This window comes from Dendropsophus ebraccatus, chromosome 8 (assembly GCF_027789765.1).
Source record: "Dendropsophus ebraccatus isolate aDenEbr1 chromosome 8, aDenEbr1.pat, whole genome shotgun sequence".
Classification (NCBI taxonomy): Eukaryota; Metazoa; Chordata; class Amphibia; order Anura; family Hylidae; genus Dendropsophus; species Dendropsophus ebraccatus.
This window is the reverse complement of record NC_091461.1, coordinates 5988066-6011311: the sequence shown is the minus strand read 5'-3', so window position 1 is coordinate 6011311 and position 23246 is coordinate 5988066. Positions and strand designations below refer to the sequence as shown.

The 23246-nt window shown below is 46.6% G+C and overlaps 1 protein-coding gene across 1 annotated transcript in view; it reads right to left on the bottom strand.

Annotated features, from left to right (window-relative positions):
• Positions 1-10860: 10860 nt before the first annotated feature.
• The window catches only part of VAX1 (ventral anterior homeobox 1), a 36777-nt gene continuing 24391 nt past the window's right edge, over positions 10861-23246 (bottom strand). The window contains exon 3 of the mRNA XM_069978809.1: positions 10861-11328. Within this exon, the coding sequence (XP_069834910.1) occupies positions 10861-11328 (468 nt within the window). The remainder of the gene's footprint in view (positions 11329-23246) is intronic.

Below are 23246 nucleotides of genomic sequence, written 5' to 3'. Positions count from 1 at the left end.
CCAGCGCCAGGTGGATCCTCAGGGAGCGGGGAACCCCCAGATCGCTGGGAACCAGGGGCAGACCGCAATGCCACATACATAGTATCCAACAGCCAGTGATGTGTATCTAATCCTCTACTGTCACCCTGTGTATCTAAGCCCAACTTATTTGCTGAGTTGCTGTATCTAAGTTTATAATATGTGATACAGTGTTCTGGGTGGATTTATCTAGGCCTATAATGTGTGATACTGTCTTCTGAGCAGCTGTATCTAATCTTGTAATTTGTGATACTGTCTGCTCAGATATTGTATCTAACCCTATCATACATTGTATTGTTTTCTGAGCTGCTGTATCTAATCTTGTAATATGTGATACTGTCTGCTGAGCTGCTATATCCAGGCCTATGATATGTAGTAGTGTCCTCTGAACCAATGTATCTAAGCATCCTGTTATGTGTGATACAGTATTCTCAGCTGCTGTATCTAAGCCTATAATTTGTGATAATAATTTGTGTCTTTTGTGCAGCTGTATCTAACCCTATCATGCTTTGTATTGTCTTCTAAACTTCTGTATCTAATCTTGTAATGTGTGATACTGTCTGCTCAGCTACGGTATCTAACCCTATCATGCATTGGATTGTCTGCTGAGCTGCTGTATCTAATCTTTTGATATGTGATAATGTCTTTTTAACCACATTACATCTAACCCCATCATAATATTGTCTTCTGCTGTATCTAAGCCCGTCTTGTGTATTACTGTCTTCTGAGACGCAGTATTTACGCTGGTGTAACTAACTCTATCATATGTATTTAAGCTTGATGTGTTTGCCTGCTGAGCTACTGTATCCAAGGCTATATTGTATCATACTGTCTCCTGAGCTGCTGTATCTAAGCCTATAATGTGTAATACAGTCTGCTGAGTTGCTGTATCTAAGCCTGAATTGTGCGATACTATATTAGCACCTGACTATATTCCTCATCCTGGTATCTTACAGTTATTAGACATGGCGCCTTCCTGAGGTCGGTCACATTATGATGTCATGTGATAAATCACGACGAGGTCAGGATGATGTCAGCGAGCGGAGGTCACGATGACGGTAAAGAGACAGACGCTACATGATGTCACTATTTGCTGTTTCTAAGGAAAGTATAAGATGTGCTCCATTACATTTGATAGTTGGGGTGACTCAGTATAAGGCCCCTTGCACAGGGATCTGTAATTGCCGATAGTCTTCTATGGTCAGTGCACATCCCGCCAGCCATTAGGGCGCGGTCCCTGGTTGCAGGCGGTCTGTGGATAACACTTTAGGGCACATTTATAAATGTGAGCCCCTCGCCTGGAAACGGTGGAAACCATTGCAGAAAACTATACCTGCAGATGTCGTCTTCTTTGCCCAACATGTCGGCAGGTCTAGCCTCTTAGTTAATACGTGGGACTACATGGGGGCAGGGCTTTATTTATTTGGTATACACCTTATACTTCTACGGCAGGGACGTAACTATGATTCATGGGCCCCATAGCAAAAAACTGTATCCCCCCCCCCCGACACAGTCACATGGCCCTCCGTGGTCCCCCGGGGAGCAGCTGTGAGAAAGAAGGAACGCTGCACCAGACAGGGGTGGGTGCTCTGGTGGCTGGAGGTGCACAGCTTCCTCCGGCCACAAGAGAGACCCTCAGCGCTGTGACATACGACGTGTTGTCAGACGCTACCATGAAGGCAGACTGGGGGGTTCCAGAGGTCACATTGGTGCCTGGGCCACAAAGACGTTGCGTCTGCCTTTATGGTAGCTACGCCACTGCCCCTAATATGTATATAATACCCTGATATATGTATATATATACACCTCTCTAATATGCATATAATACCCTGATATATATGTATACACCTCTCTAATATGTATATAATACCCTCATATATACACACCTCTCTAATATGCATATAATTCCCTGATATATATATATATATATATATATACACACACTCACTGGCCACTTTATTAGGTACACCTGTCCAACTGCACGTTACCACTTAATTTCTAATCAGCCAATCACATGGCGGCAACTCAGTGCATTTAGGCATGTAGACATGGTCAAGACAATCTCCTGCAGTTCAAACCGAGCATCAGTATGGGGAAGAAAGGTGATTTGAGTACCTTTGAACGTGGCATGGTTGTTGGTGCCAGAAGGGCTGGTCTGAGTATTTCAGAAACTGCTGATCTACTGGGATTTTCACGCACAACCATCTCTAGGGTTTACAGAGAATGGTCCGAAAAAGAAAAAACATCCAGTGAGCGGCAGTTCTGTGGGCGGAAATGCCTTGTTGATGCCAGAGGTCAGAGGAGAATGGGCAGACTGATTCGAGCTGATAGAAAGGCAACAGTGACTCAAATAGCCAACCGTTACAGCCAAGGTAGGCAGAAGAGCATCTCTACAGTACGGCCAACTTTGAGGCAGATGGGCTACAGCAGCAGAAGACCACCCGTTACTAGCATGGTGTACCTAATAAAGTGGCCAGTGAGTGATTATATATATATATATATATATATATATATATATATATTACACACACACCTCTAATGTGTATATAATACCCTGAAATATATATACACTTCTCTAATATGTATATAATACCCTCATGCCAGTGTTGTAGCATCATGAAGGCAGATCATGCTTTGCCATGGTAGGTCCAGGCCCCATAGACATTGCCAGGTCTGCCTCCATTGTAGCTACGCCACTGTGTATGGGGCTCTCCCAACTGATCACAAACAGGTGATGTCGGCGGTGATAGGGGTCGGGCATAATGGAAAATCACTGGCCAACCTTAACCCTTTCCTCCCAACAGAGAACCCAGAACCGATCGGCCATCAGTAACTAAAGCTGTATGGGCACTAATGTCGTAGCTATCATAAAGGCAGACCATGCCACTGCTACGGGGGCCGTGCACTAAGGGGGTCTTCAGGCTCTTTACCTGTTACCATTTGATGAACACTCACGGTTTAATGCTGCAGCACTCTGACTGACAGGCGTACAGGATTTATCGGGCCCTGTACAGTTTTCTGTTATGGGGCCCCATGACTCTTACCTACACCCCTGATGGGGACCTTCAATGTGTCCTATAGTAGGGTAAAGTCCTTATGGGACCTCCGGGCTGTCGGTGGACGTCACCCACTGACAAGTGGATGATGGTTGTGGAGACCCCCTCTGTGTTATGGGGGTCCCCTGCACACTGTGATGTTAGGGTACCATGTACACAGTGCTGTACGGCCGGGGGCACTTGTTTGGGATGCAGCCTGTGTGCAGGTCGGGCAGCTCCTCTTAATCTGCCGGGCCCTTTGTATGCTTCCATGTTAATTGGTTCTAATCCGCTCCAACAATCTGCCTGAACCCCTGACCCGACACCCTGCAGGACACCTGTGTGCGGCCGGGGAGATGAGGGTCCATTGATAGAAAACTAAAAGGCAGCTCTGAGCATTCCAACACTTCTCAGTACAGGAATGTGCGGGCGGAGGAGCGGGGGCAGTGCCAGCTCAAGAGACCCCACAAAGACTGCAATCAGGGGGGCAGATCTGAGGGGTGAGGGGCACAGGATCAACCTCTCACACTGTCAGCCCCTCTGCTCCCTACTGCATCTATAATATGCATTGTACTGCGACACAGAGAATGGGGGCGACATACAGTATCCAAAGGTTCAGATACCTGGCTCTGCAGACAGTATCACATCTCATAGGATCAGATACCTGACTCAGCAGACAGTATCACATGTCATAGGATCAGATACCTGACTCAGCAGACAGTATCACATGTCATAGGATCAGATACCTGACTCAGCAGACAGTATCACATGTCATAGGATCAGATACCTGACTCAGCAGACAGTATCACATGTCATAGGATCAGATACCTGGCTCAGCAGACAGTATCACATGCCATAGGATCAGATACCTGGCTCAGCAGACAGTATCACATGCCATAGGATCAGATACCTGGCTCAGCAGACAGTATCACACATTATAGGATTAGATACCTGACTCAGCAGACAGTATCACATGTCATAGGATCAGATACCTGGCTCAGCAGACTGTATCACACATTATAGGATTAGACACCTATCTCAAGAGACAGTATCAAACATTATAGGATTAGATACCTGGCTCAAGAGACAGTATCACACATTATAGGATTAGATACCTGGCTCAGCAGACAGTATTACACATCAGGATTAGATACCTGACTCAGAAGACTGTATCACATGTCATAGGATTAGAAACCTGTCTCAGCAGACAGTATCACATGTCATTGGATTAGATACCTGTCTCAGTAGACAGTATCACACGTCATAGGATTAGATACCTGGCTCAGCAGACAGTATCACACATTATAGGATTAGATACCTGACTCAGCAGACAGTATCACATGTCATAGGATCAGATACCTGGCTCAGCAGACAGTATCACATGTCATAGGATTAGATACCTGTCTCAGTAGACAGTATCACACGTCATAGGATTAGATACCTGTCTCAGTAGACAGTATAACACATCATAGGATTAGATACCTGGCTCAGCAGACAGTATCAGGCATCATAGGATTAGATACCTGGCTCAGCAGACCGTATCACATGTCATAGGATTAGATACCTGTCTCAGTAGACAGTATCACACATCATAGGATTAGATACCTGGCTCAGCAGACAGTATCAGGCATCATAGAATTAGATACCTGGCTCAGCAGACCATATCACATGTCATAGGATTAGAAACCTGTCTCAGCAGATAATATCACACAATAGGATTAGATACATGGCTCAGCAGACATCCATATACATATACACAGATAACATGACACCTTTAATGGTTTTAAAACAATCCCAGAAGTGCTGAGTACTTGTTGGCTGCTTTCTCTTTGCTGTATGGTCCAACTTATCCCTAACCATCTGAACAGGGTTTATGTCGGGTGATTGTGGACTCCGTGGGATCGGCTGATTGTGGACTCCGTGGGATCGGCTGATTGTGGACTCCGTGGGATCGGCTGATTGTGGACTCCGTGGGATCGGCTGATTGTGGACTCCGTGGGATCGGCTGATTGTGGACTCCGTGGGATCGGCTGATTGTGGACTCTGTGGGATCGGCTGATTGTGGACTCCGTGGGATCGGCTGATTGTGCCCACCTCAGTATGGAAGTAGAGATAAGCGAACCTGGAGCATGCTGGAGTCCATCCGAACCCGAACTTTCGGCATTTGATTAGCGGTGGCTGCTGAAGTTGGATAAAGCCCTAAGGCTATGTGGAAAACATGGATATAGTCATTGGCTGTATCCTTGTTTTCCAGACAACCTTACAGCTTTATCCAACTTCAGCAGCCACCACTAATCAAATGCTGAACGTTCGGGTTCGGATGGACCCGAACCCGGTTCACTCATCTCTATATGGAAGCTTAACCTGGCTGCTAGGGGGCGCCATGTGGCTTCCTACCAGTGAGCTGGCACTTAGCCAGGTGAACGTGCCGGTATAAGGGTCCTATTAGACAAAGCAATTTATAATGATAATTACAATAAATGATCGCAATGATTTACAAGAAAATAATTTTTCCTGCCAACCTTCTTGACGTTCACAATGTCCTTAATTATACATTGTAGCCAGAGCCCACAACCACAGGAGCAGACACAGATGAGGAGTTAAAGGGGTACTCCAGTAGAAAATCTTTTTCTTTCAAATCAACTGGTTTCAGAAAGTAATTCAGATTTGTAATTTACTTCTATTTAAAAAAAATCTCCAGTCTTTCAGTGCTTGTCAGCTGCTATATGTCCTGCAGGAAGTGGTGTATTCTCTCCAGTCTGACACAGTGCTCTCTGCTGCCACCTCTGTCCATGTCAGGAACTGTCCAGAGCAGCAGCAAATCCCCATAGAAAACCTCTCCTGCTCTGACAGTTACTGGTATGGACAGAGGTGGCAGCAGGGAGCACTGTGTCAGATTGGAGAGAATACACCACTTCCTGTAGGACATACAGCAACTGATAAGTACTGGAAGAATGCAGAATTTAAATAGAAGTAAGTTACCCCTTTAAGAACCAGAGACAAATGAAGCTGACTTGATATGCTTCATTCCCCCCATATAGACACACAGGAACCTAGGAGCAAATCTATACCTAGGAATCTTCATACAGATGTCTATAGAAGAGGGTCCAGCTTTTTCATTCATGACCACATTTCACTAATGATGGATTAGTCCAGGATTTAGTGCCAGATCTATAAGTTAATATAAGAATTATTTGCTGGTAGCTCGGATGGTGTGGGAACAGGTGGAGGAACAAGACGGTGTTTGGATGTAGACTATGAAGATTGGAGAGGGTCTAGTGGATTTGCCAGTAGGGTTATTGTACAAACACTGTGCCCAGGGAGGAAACAATGCTCAGCTGCCGTGTAGGGAGGAGATGATAGTTTTCTAGAATCCAGTCCATATGCTGCACTTTCTCATTAGACTATGAATGATATCCTCAGCAGAAGTCCAACGGAACCTCCAGGATGCTCTTAATGTTAGAATCAGTTGCTTACATATATAGCAGCAATGGTATATAACCTTGGTATATATAAATACCAGCATATAAAAATATATATATATGAGCGCTGAATACAGTATACGGCACAAGTAACTATATACCAGCATTGAATATACTGCAAACATATATACCAGCAATCAACATAAATATATACCAGCACTGAATATACTGCAGATGTAACTATATACCAGCACTGAATATACTACACATGTAACTATATACCAGCAATGAATATAACGCACACATAAATATATACCAGAACTGAATATACTGCACATGTAACTATATACCAGCAATGAATATTACTGCACACATAAATATATACCAGCAATGAATATACTGCACATGTAACTATATACCAGCAATGAATATACCTGACACATAAATATATACCAGCACTGAATATACGTCACACAGAAATATATACCAGCACTGAATATACTGCACACATAAATATTTACCAGCAATGAACAGGTCAACAGCCAGGTCAGCAGGATGTACCACAATAAGGCAGTCCTGGTAGGTGGCCAGCTCAGGAGTACAGGGAATACCTAGGGGGGGGCTATAGACTGCGTCATGAGACATCATAGCAGCTAGTCTACATCCACTAGCTCAGGGACAACTGAACAGTAGAGAAGGAGCCCTGACAGGGGAAAACTGGTGAAAAATGCCACTATATACAGCTACTCCTCACTACATGTAGATGTAATGGCCAGGAGGGGCTATGGACTGTGTGATGAGCAGTAGTGTGTTACCTCATCTACAGGACGCCATCATAGCACAGACACAGTGAAATAAGTGATGCCAGACGGAGCCGATCACCCAGATCGAGTTATTAGCCATTTAATTTCAGATCCAAACATCCAGATAATGGAACATAAATGTTGCGGGGCGGCGTTCGGGATCTGTCACATCATCCACATATCAAATAATAATCATTTGGTGTTTAAATAGAATGTGAAAAATACATAAATCTCTTCTCATATATATATACGGCATTCTATATATATATATGCATCAAGTCACTCGCACAACATCAACACAAAACGCCCCTGACGGCCAGAACGAAACCACGAGGCCAATCTCGCCCGGATCTCGTCCCGTTTCCCTTCATTAAATAATTTACAATAAAATTACTATAATTAAATCAGGGCGCCGAGTGCTGCCCCCGACCAGCCGGTCACATGACGCTGAGGTCAGCTGGTCGAAAGGCACCGGTGCCCTGCGACACATTCAAGTACTACCGACAAATCGCTGGTGGTTTAATCATCCAAACAAATTCACATATCTGATCCTAACGTGCGGTCACTGAAAGTCCCCGACGGTGGATATTGCAGCGTGTGGCGGGTCACGGACGCCACCTGATACTTGTAAGGGCCACACCTTGTCTCTTCTGTGCTGGATTTGTGATCCACAAACCAAAATGGAGGGTAGGGGGGGGTCATACTGCGGAATGTTCCAGATCTCCAGATGTGTCAGTCTTCTCTATTTATTTTTTTTTTTGGGGGGGGGGGGGATTCACATATCTGTAAGAACATTGCATAAGGAGCGATTCCCCTAGAAGCTTCTGGCTCCAGGGTTAAGACATTCGCGCTGTAGCCAGTGATTCCCATAGAGGAACCTCCAGGAATTGCTGTTTTGGTGATTTCCTGCTGCATCTCAGCATTATAAGATGTTGCTGTAGATACTATGTGGAATATTTGAAAGACTTGCTGAGAAAACATAACATAATACATAAATGGTATTATTGATCTTGTATCCTTCAGAGCTGCACTCATAATTCTGCTCTTTATGTTTTATATTGCAGTCACATTCCAAGCTATGGTCACAATTGTACTGTTATATAATGTTTTATACTTCAGAGCTGCACTCATAATTCTGCGGTTATGTCATGTTTTAGAATATGCTTTCTGCACTACTTATAGTCCTATCCAGAGCAACAGTCACAATTCTGGTGTTAGATCTTTCCTTATACAATTGGATCTGGGTGTGGCTGTAGGAGAATTCACTGAGCTCCTGGGGACAAGGTATGATGGGACTGGTGTCACTGTCTGTAATCTGAGCAATATTCTGGCACTGTATAAGTAACAGGAAATATATGGGAAAACTATGTATAAAAAAGGCCATGGATGTGACCTGTATCGCCTGAAGTCCTATGTAGAAATATCAGCAGTGGGAGTTGTCAACCCTCCTGTATATGTTACAGGAGGAAGAAGGGAAAGGGGGGACATGATGGAAACCTTTATATATGTTACAGGAGGAAGAAGGGAAATGGGTGGGGGGGACATGATGGAAACCTTTATATATGTTACAGGAGGAAGAAGGGAAATGGGGGGGGGGGACATGATGGAAACCTTTATATATGTTACAGGAGGAAGAAGGGAAAGGGAGGACATGATAAAAACCTTTATATATGTTACAGGGGGAAGAAGGGAAAGGGGGGACATGATGGAAACCTTTATAGATGTTACAGGAGGAAGAAGGGAAAGGGAGGACATGATGGAAACCTTTATATATGTTACAGGAGGAAGAAGGGAAAGGGAGGACATGATGGAAACCTTTATATATGTTACAGGGGGAAGAAGGGAAAGGGAGGACATGATGGAAACCTTTATATATGTTACAGGAGGAAGAAGGGAAAGGGGGGACATGATGGAAACCTATATATATGTTACAGGAGGAAGAAGGGAAAGAGGGGACATGATGGAAACCTTTATATATGTTACAGGAGGAAGAAGGGAAAGGATGGACATGATTGAAACCGTTATATATGTTACAGGAGGAAGAAGGGAAAGGGGGGACATGATCGAAACCTTTATATATGTTACAGGAGGAAGAAGGGAAAGGGGGGGCATGATGGAAACCTTTATATATGTTACAGGAGGAAGAAGGGAAAGGGGGGGGGACATGATGGAAACCTTTATATATGTTACAGGAGGAAGAAGGGAAAGGGAGGACAGGATAGAAACCTCTATATATGTTACAGGAGGAAGAAGGGAAAGAGAGGACATGATGGAAACCTTTATATATGTTACAGGAGGAAGAAGGGAAAGGGGGGACATGATGGAAACCTTTATATATGTTACAGGAGGAAGAAGGGAAAGGGAGGACATGATAGAAACCTCTATATATGTTACAGGAGGAAGAAGGGAAAGAGAGGACATGATCGAAACCTTTATATATGTTACAGGAGGAAGAAGGAAAAGGGAGGACATGATGGAAACCTTTATATATGTTACAGGAGGAAGAAGGGAAAGGGAGGACATGATGGAAACCTTTATATATGTTACAGGAGGAAGAAGGGAAAGGAGGGACATGATGGAAACCTTTATATATGTTACAGGAGGAAGAAGGGAAAGGGAGGACATGATGGAAACCTTTATATATGTTACAGGAGGAAGAAGAGAAAGGAGGGACATGATGGAAACCTTTATATATGTTACAGGAGGAAGAAGGGAAAGGAGGGACATGATGGAGTCTTTTATGTTTCTATGAGGGCTGGTTCCCTGCAGTGCTGAATGTGATTGTGGTATAAGACATAATAGCAGAGTTGTGATTCCAGCTCTGGACAGCATTCTAGTATATGATATTAGAGAGATGGTGTGACTGCGGAGTGCAGCTCTGGAGGTGACGGGGATATAAGGCATTGCGTAGCTGCGGCTGATCAGTAAGGAGTTCCACATTGCGCAGCTTTATAGGAGGTGACATCCCGTGACGTGTTCCGCTGCGGAGCTTGGTCTTTGTGTTAATCTAACACAGTTTCCCTGAGGATCAATCAGCAAATCACAGGTTACAGCAGCTTGTAGTCCGCAAATCTGCAGTGTACATACAGGGGGTGGAGCAGGATCTCTAATGCCATACTGCTGGTGATGGCCGTACATCCGACTACACCTGGACGGCCCCCACGTGTTCCTCTGGGCTGGCCGGTGAGGGATGTTCAGTGGCTGTCCTGTGAACCCCCCTGCAGCGGGTGAGAATGGAAGCTGCCAGAACCATGGGCTGCTCCAATCCCCAGAGCCAGGCGGACAATGTGCTTACAAAGTGACTGCTGGTGCCTGAATTTGGGGAGTCATTTTCCATGAGGTCAGTGGATGCTTTGACTCCCTAAGTGACCCACTGACTCCTTCTTTTGACTGCCTGGCTTGTGAATTCTGCATGATTCTGCCCACCTAGGCCTGGGGCTGACATTACGGTGGGGGGCACCTAACTCCCCTGTGGCTCGGGATTTGGGGGTACAGTGCTCTTACAGTAATGCTTGGGGTACAGTTACACCTATCAGGAGATGATCTTCACACATGACACAGATACACACACAATCTGCATGGTCACTCCAGTGACTTTTTATCTAGAGCTTCCTTGGAGGAGTTTCTAGAGTAGGGCTCAAAGGCGGAGGAGCTGAGGTACCGGGCGGACAGTTCCTGGAGGTTTCCTGCCATTGTCAGGGGGTTGGACGTTAGCCGGTTGGCGACTGTGCCCAGGAGAGATGGTACTGGCATGCTAAAGATGCTGTGTCCTGTAGGGGAGCTGTGGAGTCCAGACTGGTGGGAGGGAGCACTGGCTACTTCAGGGAGGGATGGGGCCCCTGGACCAGAACTGCTTGGGGCCCTTAAAGCACCTGTGGCACAAGCAGGGATTAGTCCAGGCAAGCCAGGAGGGGACAGGAGGCGACCTTGTTCCAGAAGTCTGAGGACACTGCAGGTGGCCGCCGTCTCCGATACCACCGACCTCAACTCAGAGTCTTTCCCCTGGTCCTTCTTCTGCTTTGTCCTACGGTTCTGAAACCAAACCTTCACCTGCAATGGGAAAACAACGGACATTAGATACAAGTAGATACATAGGAGATAGATAGATAGATAGATAGATAGATAGATAGATAGATAGATAGATAGGAGATAGATAGATAGATAGATAGATAGATAGATAGATAGATAGATAGATAGATAGATAGATAGATAGGAGATAGATAGGAGATAGATAGATAGATAGATAGATAGATAGATAGATAGAAGATAGATAGATAGATAGATAGGAGATAGATAGGAGATAGATAGATAGATAGATAGATAGATAGATAGATAGATAGATAGATAGATAGATAGGAGATAGATAGATAGATAGATAGATAGGAGATAGATAGATAGATAGATAGATAGATAGATAGATAGATAGATAGGAGATAGATAGATAGATAGGAGATAGATAGATAGGAGATAGATAGGAGATAGATAGGAGATAGATAGATAGGAGATAGATAGATAGGAGATAGATAGGAGATAGATAGATTTTGAAAGTCTTCAGCCCCAATCTCTGTTTTCACACTTTGTTATCTTGTTCCTTATTCCCAACCTTCTCTCCTCAATCCTTCACAATGATCAGTAAGCAGGGCCGGGTAGGGTAGGCCAGGGTAGGCGATGGCCTAGGGCGCCATCTCCTGCTGAATTACAGGGGGCGCAATCCTCCCTTCCACTCTCTGCTGAAGGCTCTAGCTCCGCCGGGGCAGGCACCTGCTCGCCTCCTCTCTTCTGCTTGGCGCTTCTTATTATTGTCACATGACATCCAAAACCAAGTAGGAGAGGGGAGAAGTAGAGTGGACAACTGTAGTGACAGATGGGCAGTGCCCGGTCTCCTCCTCACTGTAGGGATGGTATGGGGGCAGGTGATGGCAGTGCCTGGTCTCCTCCTCACTGTAGGGATGGTATGGGGGCAGGTGATGGGCAGTGCCCGGTCTCCTCCTCACTGTAGGGATGGTATGGGGGCAGGTGATGGGCAGTGCCCGGTCTCCTCCTCACTGTAGGGATGGTATGGGGCAGGTGATGGGCAGTGCCTGGTCTCCTCCTCACTGTAGGGGTGGTATGGGGCAGGTGATGGGCAGTGCCCGGTCTCCTCCTCACTGTAGGGATGGTATGGGGGCAGGTGATGGGCAGTGCCCGGTCTCCTCCTTACTGTAGGGATGGTATGGGGGCAGGTGATGGGCAGTGCCTGGTCTCCTCCTCACTGTAGGGATGGTATGGGGGCAGGTGATGGGCAGTGCCCGGTCCCCTCCTCACTGTAGGGATGGTAAGGGGGCAGGTGAGGGTCAGTGCCTGTTCTCCTCCTTACTGTAGGGATGGTATGGGGGCAGGTGATGGGCAGTGCCCTGTCTCCTCCTCACTGTAGGGATGGTATGGGGCAGGTGATGGGCAGTGCCCGGTCTCCTCCTTACTGTAGGGATAGTATGGGGGCAGGTGATGGGCAGTGCCCGGTCTCCTCACTGTAGGGATAGTATGGGGGCAGGTGATGGGCCCGGTCTCCTCCTCACTGTAGGGATGGTATGGGGGCAGGTGATGGGCAGTGCCCGGTCTCCTCCTCACTGTAGGGATGGTATGGGGCAGGTGATGGGCAGTGCCCGGTCTCCTCCTCACTGTAGGGATAGTATGGGGGCAGGTGATGGGCAGTGCCCGGTCTCCTCCTCACTGTAGGGATGGTATGGGGGCAGGTGATGGGCAGTGCCCGGACTCCTCCTCACTGTAGGGATGGTATGGGGCAGGTGATGGGCAGTGCCCGGTCTCCTCCTCACTGTAGGGATGGTATGGGGCAGGTGATGGGCAGTGCCCGGTCTCCTCCTTACTGTAGGGATGGCATGGGGCAGGTGATGGGCAGTGCCCGGTCTCCTCCTCACTGTAGGGATGGTATGGGGGCAGGTGATGGGCAGTGCCCAATCTCCTCCTCACTGTAGGGATAGTATGGGGGCAGGTGATGGGCAGTGCCCAGTCTCCTCCTCACTGTAGGGATGGTATGGGGGCAGGTGATGGGCAGTGCCCGGTCTCCTCCTTACTGTAGGGATGGCATGGGGCAGGTGATGGACAGTGCCCGGTCTCCTCCTCACTGTAGGGATGGTATGGGGGCAGGTGATGGGCAGTGGTCTCCTCCTTACTGTAGGGATGGTATGGGGGCAGGTGATGGGCAGTGCCCGGTCTCCTCACTGTAGGGATGGTATGGGGCAGGTGATGGGCAGTGCCTGGTCTCCTCCTCACTGTAGGGATGGTATGGGGCAGGTGATGGGCAGTGCCCGGTCCCCTCCTCACTGTAAGGATGGTATGGGGGCAGGTGATGGGCAGTGCCTGGTCTCCTCCTCACTGTAGGGATGGTATGGGGGCAGGTGATGGGCAGTGCCCGGTCCCCTCCTCACTGTAAGGATGGTATGGGGGCAGGTGATGGGCAGTGCCCGGTCTCCTCCTCACTGTAGGGATGGTATGGGGCAGGTGATGGGCAGTGCCCGGTCCCCTCCTCACTGTAAGGATGGTATGGGGGCAGGTGATGGGCAGTGCCCGGTCACCTCCTCACTGTAGGGATGGTATGGGGGCAGGTGATGGGCAGTGCCCGGTCTCCTCCTCACTGTAGGGATGGTATGGGGGCAGGTGATGGGCAGTGCCCGGTCTCCTCCTTACTGTAGGGATGGCATGGGGCAGGTGATGGACAGTGCCCGGTCTCCTCCTCACTGTAGGGATGGTATGGGGGCAGGTGATGGGCAGTGGTCTCCTCCTTACTGTAGGGATGGTATGGGGGCAGGTGATGGGCAGTGCCCGGTCTCCTCACTGTAGGGATGGTATGGGGCAGGTGATGGGCAGTGCCTGGTCTCCTCCTCACTGTAGGGATGGTATGGGGCAGGTGATGGGCAGTGCCCGGTCCCCTCCTCACTGTATGGATGGTTTGGGGGCTGGTGTTGGGCTGGGCCCGGTCTCCTCCTCACTGTAGGGATGGTATGGGGCAGGTGATGGGCAGTGCCCGGTCCCCTCCTCACTGTAAGGATGGTATGGGGGCAGGTGATGGGCAGTGCCCGGTCCCCTCCTCACTGTAGGGATGGTATGGGGGCAGGTGATGGGCAGTGCCCGGTCTCCTCCTCACTGTAGGGATGGTATGGGGGCAGGTGATGGGCAGTGCCTGGTCTCCTCCTCACTGTAGGGATGGTATGGGGCAGGTGATGGGCAGTGCCCGGTCCCCTCCTCACTGTAAGGATGGTATGGGGGCAGGTGATGGGCAGTGCCCGGTCTCCTCCTCACTGTAGGGATGGTATGGGGCAGGTGATGGGCAGTGCCCGGTCCCCTCCTCACTGTAAGGATGGTATGGGGGCAGGTGATGGGCAGTGCCCGGTCTCCTCCTCACTGTAGGGATGGTATGGGGGCAGGTGATGGGCAGTGCCCGGTCTCCTCCTTACTGTAGGGATGGTATGGGGCAGGTGATGGGCAGTGCCCGGTCCCCTCCTCACTGTAAGGATGGTATGGGGCAGGTGATGGGCAGTGCCCGGTCTCCTCCTCTCGGTAGGGATGGTATGGGGGCAGGTGATGGGCAGTGCCCGGTCTCCTCCTTACTGTAGGGATGGTATGGGGGCAGGTGATGGGCAGTGCCCAGTCTCCTCCTTACTGTAGGGATGCGGCTTCTTCCTTGCTACTCTGCCATAAAGCTCGGATAAGTGGAGGCTGCAATGATGGTTTTCTGGAATATTCTCCCATCTGCACACGGAATCTCTGGAGCTCAGCCCCTTTGAGGGTACTGAGGGCAGAACCATGGTGGAAAACTTGATTTCTTATATTTTGGCACAAGAAGCAACGTAACAAAATGTAAAAATAATTAAAGGGTCTGAAGATTTTTTGAGTGTATTGTAGATAAATATATAGATTTGAGATAGAAAAGGTAATAAAAGATATAGAGAGAGCTGTAAAATAGAAATATATGTAACACAGAGCAATAGAACATAGTCTGCTTTCATTGTATTATAATAACCCCTGTACATCCAGACACACTTTACTGACTATATAATAACATGGACTAGCAACAACATCACCACATATATTCTGTATACTGAGGGCAGGACGGGCAATAAAGTCCGATGTGTAAGGGCCGCATTACACAGCCTGATATTCAGGATGTGCTCGCTTACTGGGCCTATTAGATGGCTCAATAATTGTGCAGCAAGGGTTGTATGTATATATATATATATATATATATATATATATATATATATATATATATATATATATATGTTAGTTAGTTATGTCTGTACCTTGCCTTAAAGTGACACTGTTATAACTTTCAAAATGTAAACCAGCAGATGTGAAATAAAGCAAGTTTGCAATAAACATTCATTATTGTTAATATTATTTTTTGCTATCATGCTGTAAAACAAAGCTATACTTACTGTATCCAGGACCAGTCTCCTGAAGGCAGCTATATAACAGCTATACTTACTGTATCCAGGTCCAGTCTCCTGAAGGCTGCTATATAACAACTATACTTACAGTATCCAGGTCCAGTCTCCTGAAGGCTGCTATATAACAGCTATACTTACTGTATCCAGGTCCAGTCTCCTGAAGGCAGCTATATAACCGCTATACTTACTGTATCCAGGTCCAGTCTCCTGAAGGCTGCTATATAACAGCTATACTTACTGTATCCAGGTCCAGTCTCCTGAAGGCTGCTAAATAACAGCTATACTTACTGTATCCAGGTCCAGTCTCCTGAAGGCAGCTATATAACAGCTATACTTACTGTATCCAGGTCCAGTCTCCTGAAGGCAGCTATATAACAGCTATACTTACTGTATCCAGGTCCAGTCTCCTGAAGGCTGCTATATAACAGCTATACTTATTGTATCCAGGTCCAGTCTCCTGAGGGCAGCTATATAACAGCTATACTTACTATATCCAGGTCCAGTCTCCTGAAGGCTTCTACATAACAGCTATACTTACTGTATCCAGGTCCAGTCTCCTGAAGGCTGCTATATAACAGCTATACTTACTGTATCCAGGTCCAGTCTCCTGAAGGCAGCTATATAACAGCTATACTTACTGTATCCAGGTCCAGTCTCCTGAAGGCTGCTATATAACAGCTATACTTACTGTATCCAGGTCCAGTCTCCTGAAGGCAGCTATATAACAGCTATACTTACTATATCCAGGTCCAGTCTCCTGAAGGCTTCTACATAACAGCTATACTTACTGTATCCAGGTCCAGTCTCCTGAAGGCTGCTATATAACAGCTATAATTACTGTATACAGGTCCAGTCTCCTGAAGGCAGCTATATAACAGCTATACTTATTGTATCCAGGTCCAGTCTCCTGAAGGCTGCTATATAACAGCTATACTTACTGTATCCAGGTCCAGTCTCCTGAAGGCTGCTATATAACAGCTATACTTACTGTATCCAGGTCCAGTCTCCTGAAGGCTGCTATATAACAGCTATACTTACTGTATCCAGGTCCAGTCTCCTGAAGGCAGCTATATAACAGCTATATTTACTGTATCCAGGTCCAGTCTCCTGAAGCTTTTTAGTCTTGTGCTGGTTGAAAAAAAAGAGACTAAACAAATGAAGTCCTGGCCAGTACAGAGAGTCATGGCTTAATGTGTCCGTGCCTTCTCTGAGAGTGCAGATGACCTGGTAAAAACACTGGACTTCCTGTGTTCAAACTTTTTAGAAAAAAAAAAAAAGTCGAAAAACAGAAAGTGCCGTGTTTTCCATAATAACAGAAAAAAATAATAAATATAAATTGCAAACTTGCTTTATATCACATCTACTGTCGATTGTGGTTTTCAAAGTTATGACGACAGGAACACTTTAAGTGTAAAATAATAAACCTTATACATACCTGTCCACACTTCCCGCTGTTCTCCTCACTTCTGCCCCATTCCCGGCATAGGCCACTTCTTAGTCGGTCTATAAAGTGACAGGCCGCTTAGCCAATCACCAGCCAAGATGGAACAGCACCATGGGCAGTGATTGGCTGAGTGGCCTGTCACCTTAGAGACTGGCTCAGAAGTTCCAGCGGCGGCTGCCGGGAGTTGGCAGAAGCGATGAGAACACCGGGGAACGTGGAGAGGTAAATATAAGGCTTAATATTTATTTTACACATTCATCGGCCGTGGCTGCACATCACTTTTACAGGTAGCGATGCTTGGTTGGCAGACAATGATCAGTTAATGATGGCGGACAATGATCAGTTAATAATGGTTTCTTCAGCTGATTGTTGTCTTTATTACACAAAGCGATAATCTACCAAATCGGCCTGGTTGAGTAGATTATTGCGCTGTGTAATAGGGCGTTAAGACTCAATGTTCTTCTATGACTCGGTTGTGGACACTCAAATATGGTATAAGATTCAGAGAGGTCATGTGCCAAAGACCTGATCCATGAGAGGAGCATTGCTCATCTATAATGTAGTAGTAATTAGAGATGAGCGAAAATACAGTAAGGACGAATGAAGCGCTTCGTCCCTATCTGTATTCCGCTCATCCGGCTGCGGCTCTTTGAAGTATGCTCCGCTCCTTCCCAGGTGCTGGGAAAAGATAGATCCCATCCTGGGAATCTTTTCCCAGTTTCCCAGGACAGGATCCATCTTTTTTCAAGCACCTTGGAAGGAGCGGCATGGAGCGGAGCGCACTTCAAAGAGCCGCAGCCGGATGAGCGGAATACAGATAGGGACGAAGCGCTTCGCTTCGTCCTTACTGTATATTCGCTCATCTCTAGTAGTAATACTAATAAAAATAATAATAAAACAATTATAATAAATGATAATAAGTGACAGATTCTACTCTTATCATAATAACAATAAATCATAAAAACTAAAAGATCCAGCTGGTCCACAGATCACTACTAGGGCCGTACATAATTGTCTGCCAATCGATCTCCAGTGTGGTGTTTAGAGGCTACAATATCTACGATTAATAATGATATTAGGCTATGTTCACACTGCGTATGAGTCCGGCCGCATTTCGTACGCCGCCGTACATGTGCGGCTGAAACTACGGGGGTGGGAAAAATAGACATGCGGCCGGATGCGTACGAACCGCGAACATAGGCCCGCAGTAGAGTTCTGCTTCCCTAGCTTGTTTCGAAGTGATCTGAAACAGGTCATTTACTTGGAAATCTTCGCCCAGCCCAATAAAACTCACAGAACCTTTTGGATCTAAAAATCAAGTTCTATTTGGCTGAAATAAGTACTCCGTACGGGACCGCATGGAAATCCACGGCCGTGAGTTGGAACATTTCCATCCTCAAACAATGGTCTTGTTCATTTTTCACGTCGCTGTATACGATCCGGCCGTAAGCTCATACGTAGTGTGCACTGTGCGGCCGTATATCGTATACTTTTAAGCAAACGAATCAACCTCAAAACTACGTGTGTATATTCGCGGTTCGCACTACGGCCAGACTCATATGCAGTGTGAACATAGCCAGGGCTGCATTTACACTACGTATATTTCAGTCAGTATTGCAACCAAAACCAGGAGTGGATTAAAAACACAGAAAGGATCTGTTCACATAATGTTGTAATTGAGTGGATGGCCGCCATTTAATGGCAAATATTTGCTGTTATTTTAAAACAACGGCTGTTATATTGAAATAATGGCCGTTATTTACTGTTATATGGCGGCCATCCACTCAATTTCACCATTGTGTGAACAGATCCTTGTGGTGTTTTTAATCCACTCCTGATTTTGGTTGCAATATGAGGACCACAATACTGACTGAAATATACGTAGTGTGCAAAATGATGAAGGAATCAAGTGTAAACATAAAAAAACAAAATAAGGCTATGTGCACAAATCGTAAGAGACCGGACGTTCCGTGACTTGGCCGGGTCATGGAACGGCCAGTCTTTGAAACCGCATCAGTCTCTGAAATGATCTTTTCGGCTGCAGTGTTCTGATGCGGACGCATTCATGCTCGCCAGCATCGGAACTCCCCAGAACAAACTATGGACGAGCAGCCGGAGCCGCTTGCTCCACAGTGTGTACTGACAGGGTTTTCTAAGGCCGTTATTCACTGAATAGCGGCCACAGAAAACTGACTTGTCAGTTGTTTGCGACACCGCTAGAGATCCCGGTCGGAGCGTATACTATGTGTATACACTCCGGCCTAGATCCCATAGATGGAAAGGGAACATATATTTTCGTAATAATTTTAAGAAAATATACGTTGTGTGAACATACTGGAACCTAAAGATGTTATTATAAGATCTATGCATTGCACCTCAACGCTGGTACAAGCCATCACTGTACCATTGTAGTAGTATATATACATAGTGATATACATCACACTATATATCATATACAGTGGTACCTCAGTTCTCGAACTTAATTGGTTCCGGAAGGCAAAGTTCGAGTTCCAAAGACTACTTCTGGGTAAATTTTCATTCGAATACCAAGAAGTTCGAGTTCCAAAGCGTTCAAAAACCGAGGTATTACTGTATATGCATATGTATATAGAGGACAGGCAGAATTCTGTATGTCAGGATTTCATACTGGAGGGAGATGTATAATATAATCATGTAATGAAAAATATATAATCCAAAGAAAATACAGTATAAGGCTCTATTCATACGTCCTGTTCATGTCCTTAATTGCGGATCCGCAATAATATAGGACCAATGTATTTCAATGGACCTATACACACATCCGTGTTGTGTACTGGGCTGCAATCCGTTCCGCAAAAAAAAAAGGACAGGCCCTAGTACGGACAGTAACTGACACATCCAATACAACTCTATGGGGTCTGTATTTTACTGAAGCAATACGGATGCAATACGGATGCAATACGGATGCAATACGGACTGAATTTGCGGATTGTATACTGACTGAAATTTGCGGATTGGAAAAATATACTGACGTGTGAATAGACCCTTAAGCTATGTTCACACTACATAAAACTACGGCCGTAGTTTTGCGGTGTGTAACATAGCCTTATGTTCAATGGGATCCCGGCCAGAGCGTACACACATCGTATACGCTCCAGCCAGGATCCCATGCGGCGCCGGAAAAAACTGACAGGTCACTTTTCTGCGGCCGGAATTCAGTGAATTCCGGCCGCAGAAAGCCATGTCAGTTCACACAGTGAAGCGAGCGGCTCCGGCCCTTGCTTCACTGTGTGCTGTGAGAAGCTCTGATGCGGGCGCACGCTGATGTGCCCGAATCTGAGCTCCGCGGCCGGAAAGATCACCCGGCCGGTACTTAAGTTAAGATGATCCGGCCTAAGACCGGCCGTTCCGTGACCTGGCCGGGTTCACAGAACGGCCGGTTGTTCACGTAGTGTGAACATAGCCTAATACAACAATTTCTATAATGTAATAATACAGCATAGCAGCCTTGTGTCCATACCGGCTGTAATGTCCCCTAAAACAATATATAAGATGATAATAGATATACACTTAACCATAAATAATAAATATATGGAGGTATAAATAATGTTGGTCTCATCTATGTAATATCACAACTGTACAGCCTGCAGATAATATGTATCTATATCCAGCTATAAAATAATATGTAATACATCTCTACAGCCTGCATATAATATATATCTATACCAAGCATAAATAACAACATATAACAGACCTGTACTGCCTATATATTATTCATATACCATCGGTAAGATAGGTATTTAATATGCTGACCATTTGGCAAGTGACTGTACCTGTTGGGATCTTGGCGTGTTCAGTGTTCTCAGGTGTCTGTGGTTGGAAATCAGGGGTCTGGTCCAATCACATTCTGGACCTGACCTCCTATATTACATTCATCCATGTATTAACCCCTCACTGGCTATTGATTCTAGTTCCCCCCTACCAAGCTCAGCTCCTCCTGCGAATTTCCTGCCTGTTACCTTTGGCTTATCTGACCCATGCTCTGTACCTTGACTTTCCTTGCCTTCCGCATTCCCTGACCATTTCCTACCTGACCTGACCATCTGCCTGCCTCTGATTCTTTGTAATCCCTATGGAGTGTCCACCAGGGGACGCCCTATATGTAGAAGTCTATGGGACTTTATTGTTTCTATGGATTTCTATGTAAAGTAATGTAATGTTATGTACAGTGTGCTTTATTGAATGAATACATCTATGGAATACTTTGGGGAGCAAGTGTCCTTGCTCCCCAAAGTAATTGTATAAATGTATTCAATCAGTACATTAGGATATCACAGTAAGCTCGCCGATCCACCGCACTCCCGCCGCACTCCCACCGGTCCGGACTATATACACTAAACTTTAAGCAAGTTTTGCCACCTGCACAGAATGCAGCGGTGTGTAATATTTCTGGTCGGTAAGGTCACCTGTGAGAAACAGAATCTATAGAACATTCCAGATAATCACATTGTAGGATTTATAAATAATTGTTTACCATTTTATTACGTAAAATAAGGATCTGATGACAGACCAACCAGAAGGAATTCTGCCACTCACTGAGCTGTTATTTCTCTATAAGAAGCTCCTCCCACTCTGCCCTCATTACCTGGATTACCTGCATATCCAAGACAACTAAGGGGGGACAACTAAGGAGGAAACACACAGCCGGGACAACTAAGGAGGAGACCCCCAGCCGGGACAACTAAGGAGGAGACCCCCAGCCGGGACAACTAAGGAGGAAACCCACAGCCAGGACAACTAAGGAGGAAACCCCCAGCCGGGACACCTAAGGAGGAGACCCCCAGCCGGGACAACTAAGGAGGAGACCCCCAGCCGGGACAACTAAGGAGGAAACCCACAGCCGGGACAACTAAGGAGGAAACCCCCAGCCGGGACAACTAAGGAGGAAACCCACAGCCAGGACAACTAAGGAGGAAACCCCCAGCCAGGACAACTAAGGAGGAAACACACAGCCGGGACAACTAAGGAGGAGACCCCCAGCCGGAACAACTAAGGAGGAAACCCCCAGCCGGGACAACTAAGGAGGAGACCCACAGCCGGGACAACTAAGGAGGAGACCCACAGCCGGGACAACTAAGGAGGAGACCCACAGCCGGGACAACTAAGGGGGAAACACACAGCCGGGACAACTAAGGAGGAAACCCACAAATGGGACAACTAAGGAGGAAACCCCCAGCCGGGACAACTAAGGGCCCTATTCCACCGGACGATTATCGTTCAGATTATCGTTAAATCGTTCGAATCTAAACGATAATCGTTCGGTTGAAATGCAGTAACGATTAACGACCGAACGAGAAATCGTTGATCGCTTTATAAGACCTGGACCTATTTTTATCGTTGCTCGTTCGCAAAACGTTCGCAAATCGTTCGCATTGAATAAGACATCGTTCGGTCGTTCGCAATAGATACGAACGCAATAGCGAAGAAATACGGAAGAAGAAACGATCGCAATTACGATCATAAGTAACGATTATCGTTCCATGGAAATGAGTGAACGTTTTCAGGTCTTTCGCAATAGCGGTCGTTTGAGATCGTTAATCGTTAACGATTATGCTAACGATAATCGTCCGGTGGAATAGGGCCCTAAGGAGAAAACACACAGCCGGGACATCTAAGGGGAAAACACACAGCCTGGTTAAATAAGGAGGAAACACAAGGCCGGGACAACTAAGGAGAAAACACACAGCCGGGACAACTAAGGAGGAAACACACAGCCGGAACAACTAAGGAGGAGACCCACAGCCAGAACAACTAAGGAGGAAACACACAGCCGGGACAACTAAGAAGGAAACCCACAGCCGGGACAACTAAGGGGAAAACCCACAGCCGGGACAACTAAGGAGGAGACCCACAGCCGGGACAACTAAGGGGGAAACCCCCAGCCGGGACAACTAAGGAGGAGACATACAGCCGGGACAACTAAGGGGGAAACCCCCAGCCGGGACAACTAAGGAGGAGACCCACAGCCGGGACAACTAAGGAGGACACGCACAGCCGGAACAACTAAGGAGGAAACCCACAGCCAGGACAACTAAGGAGAA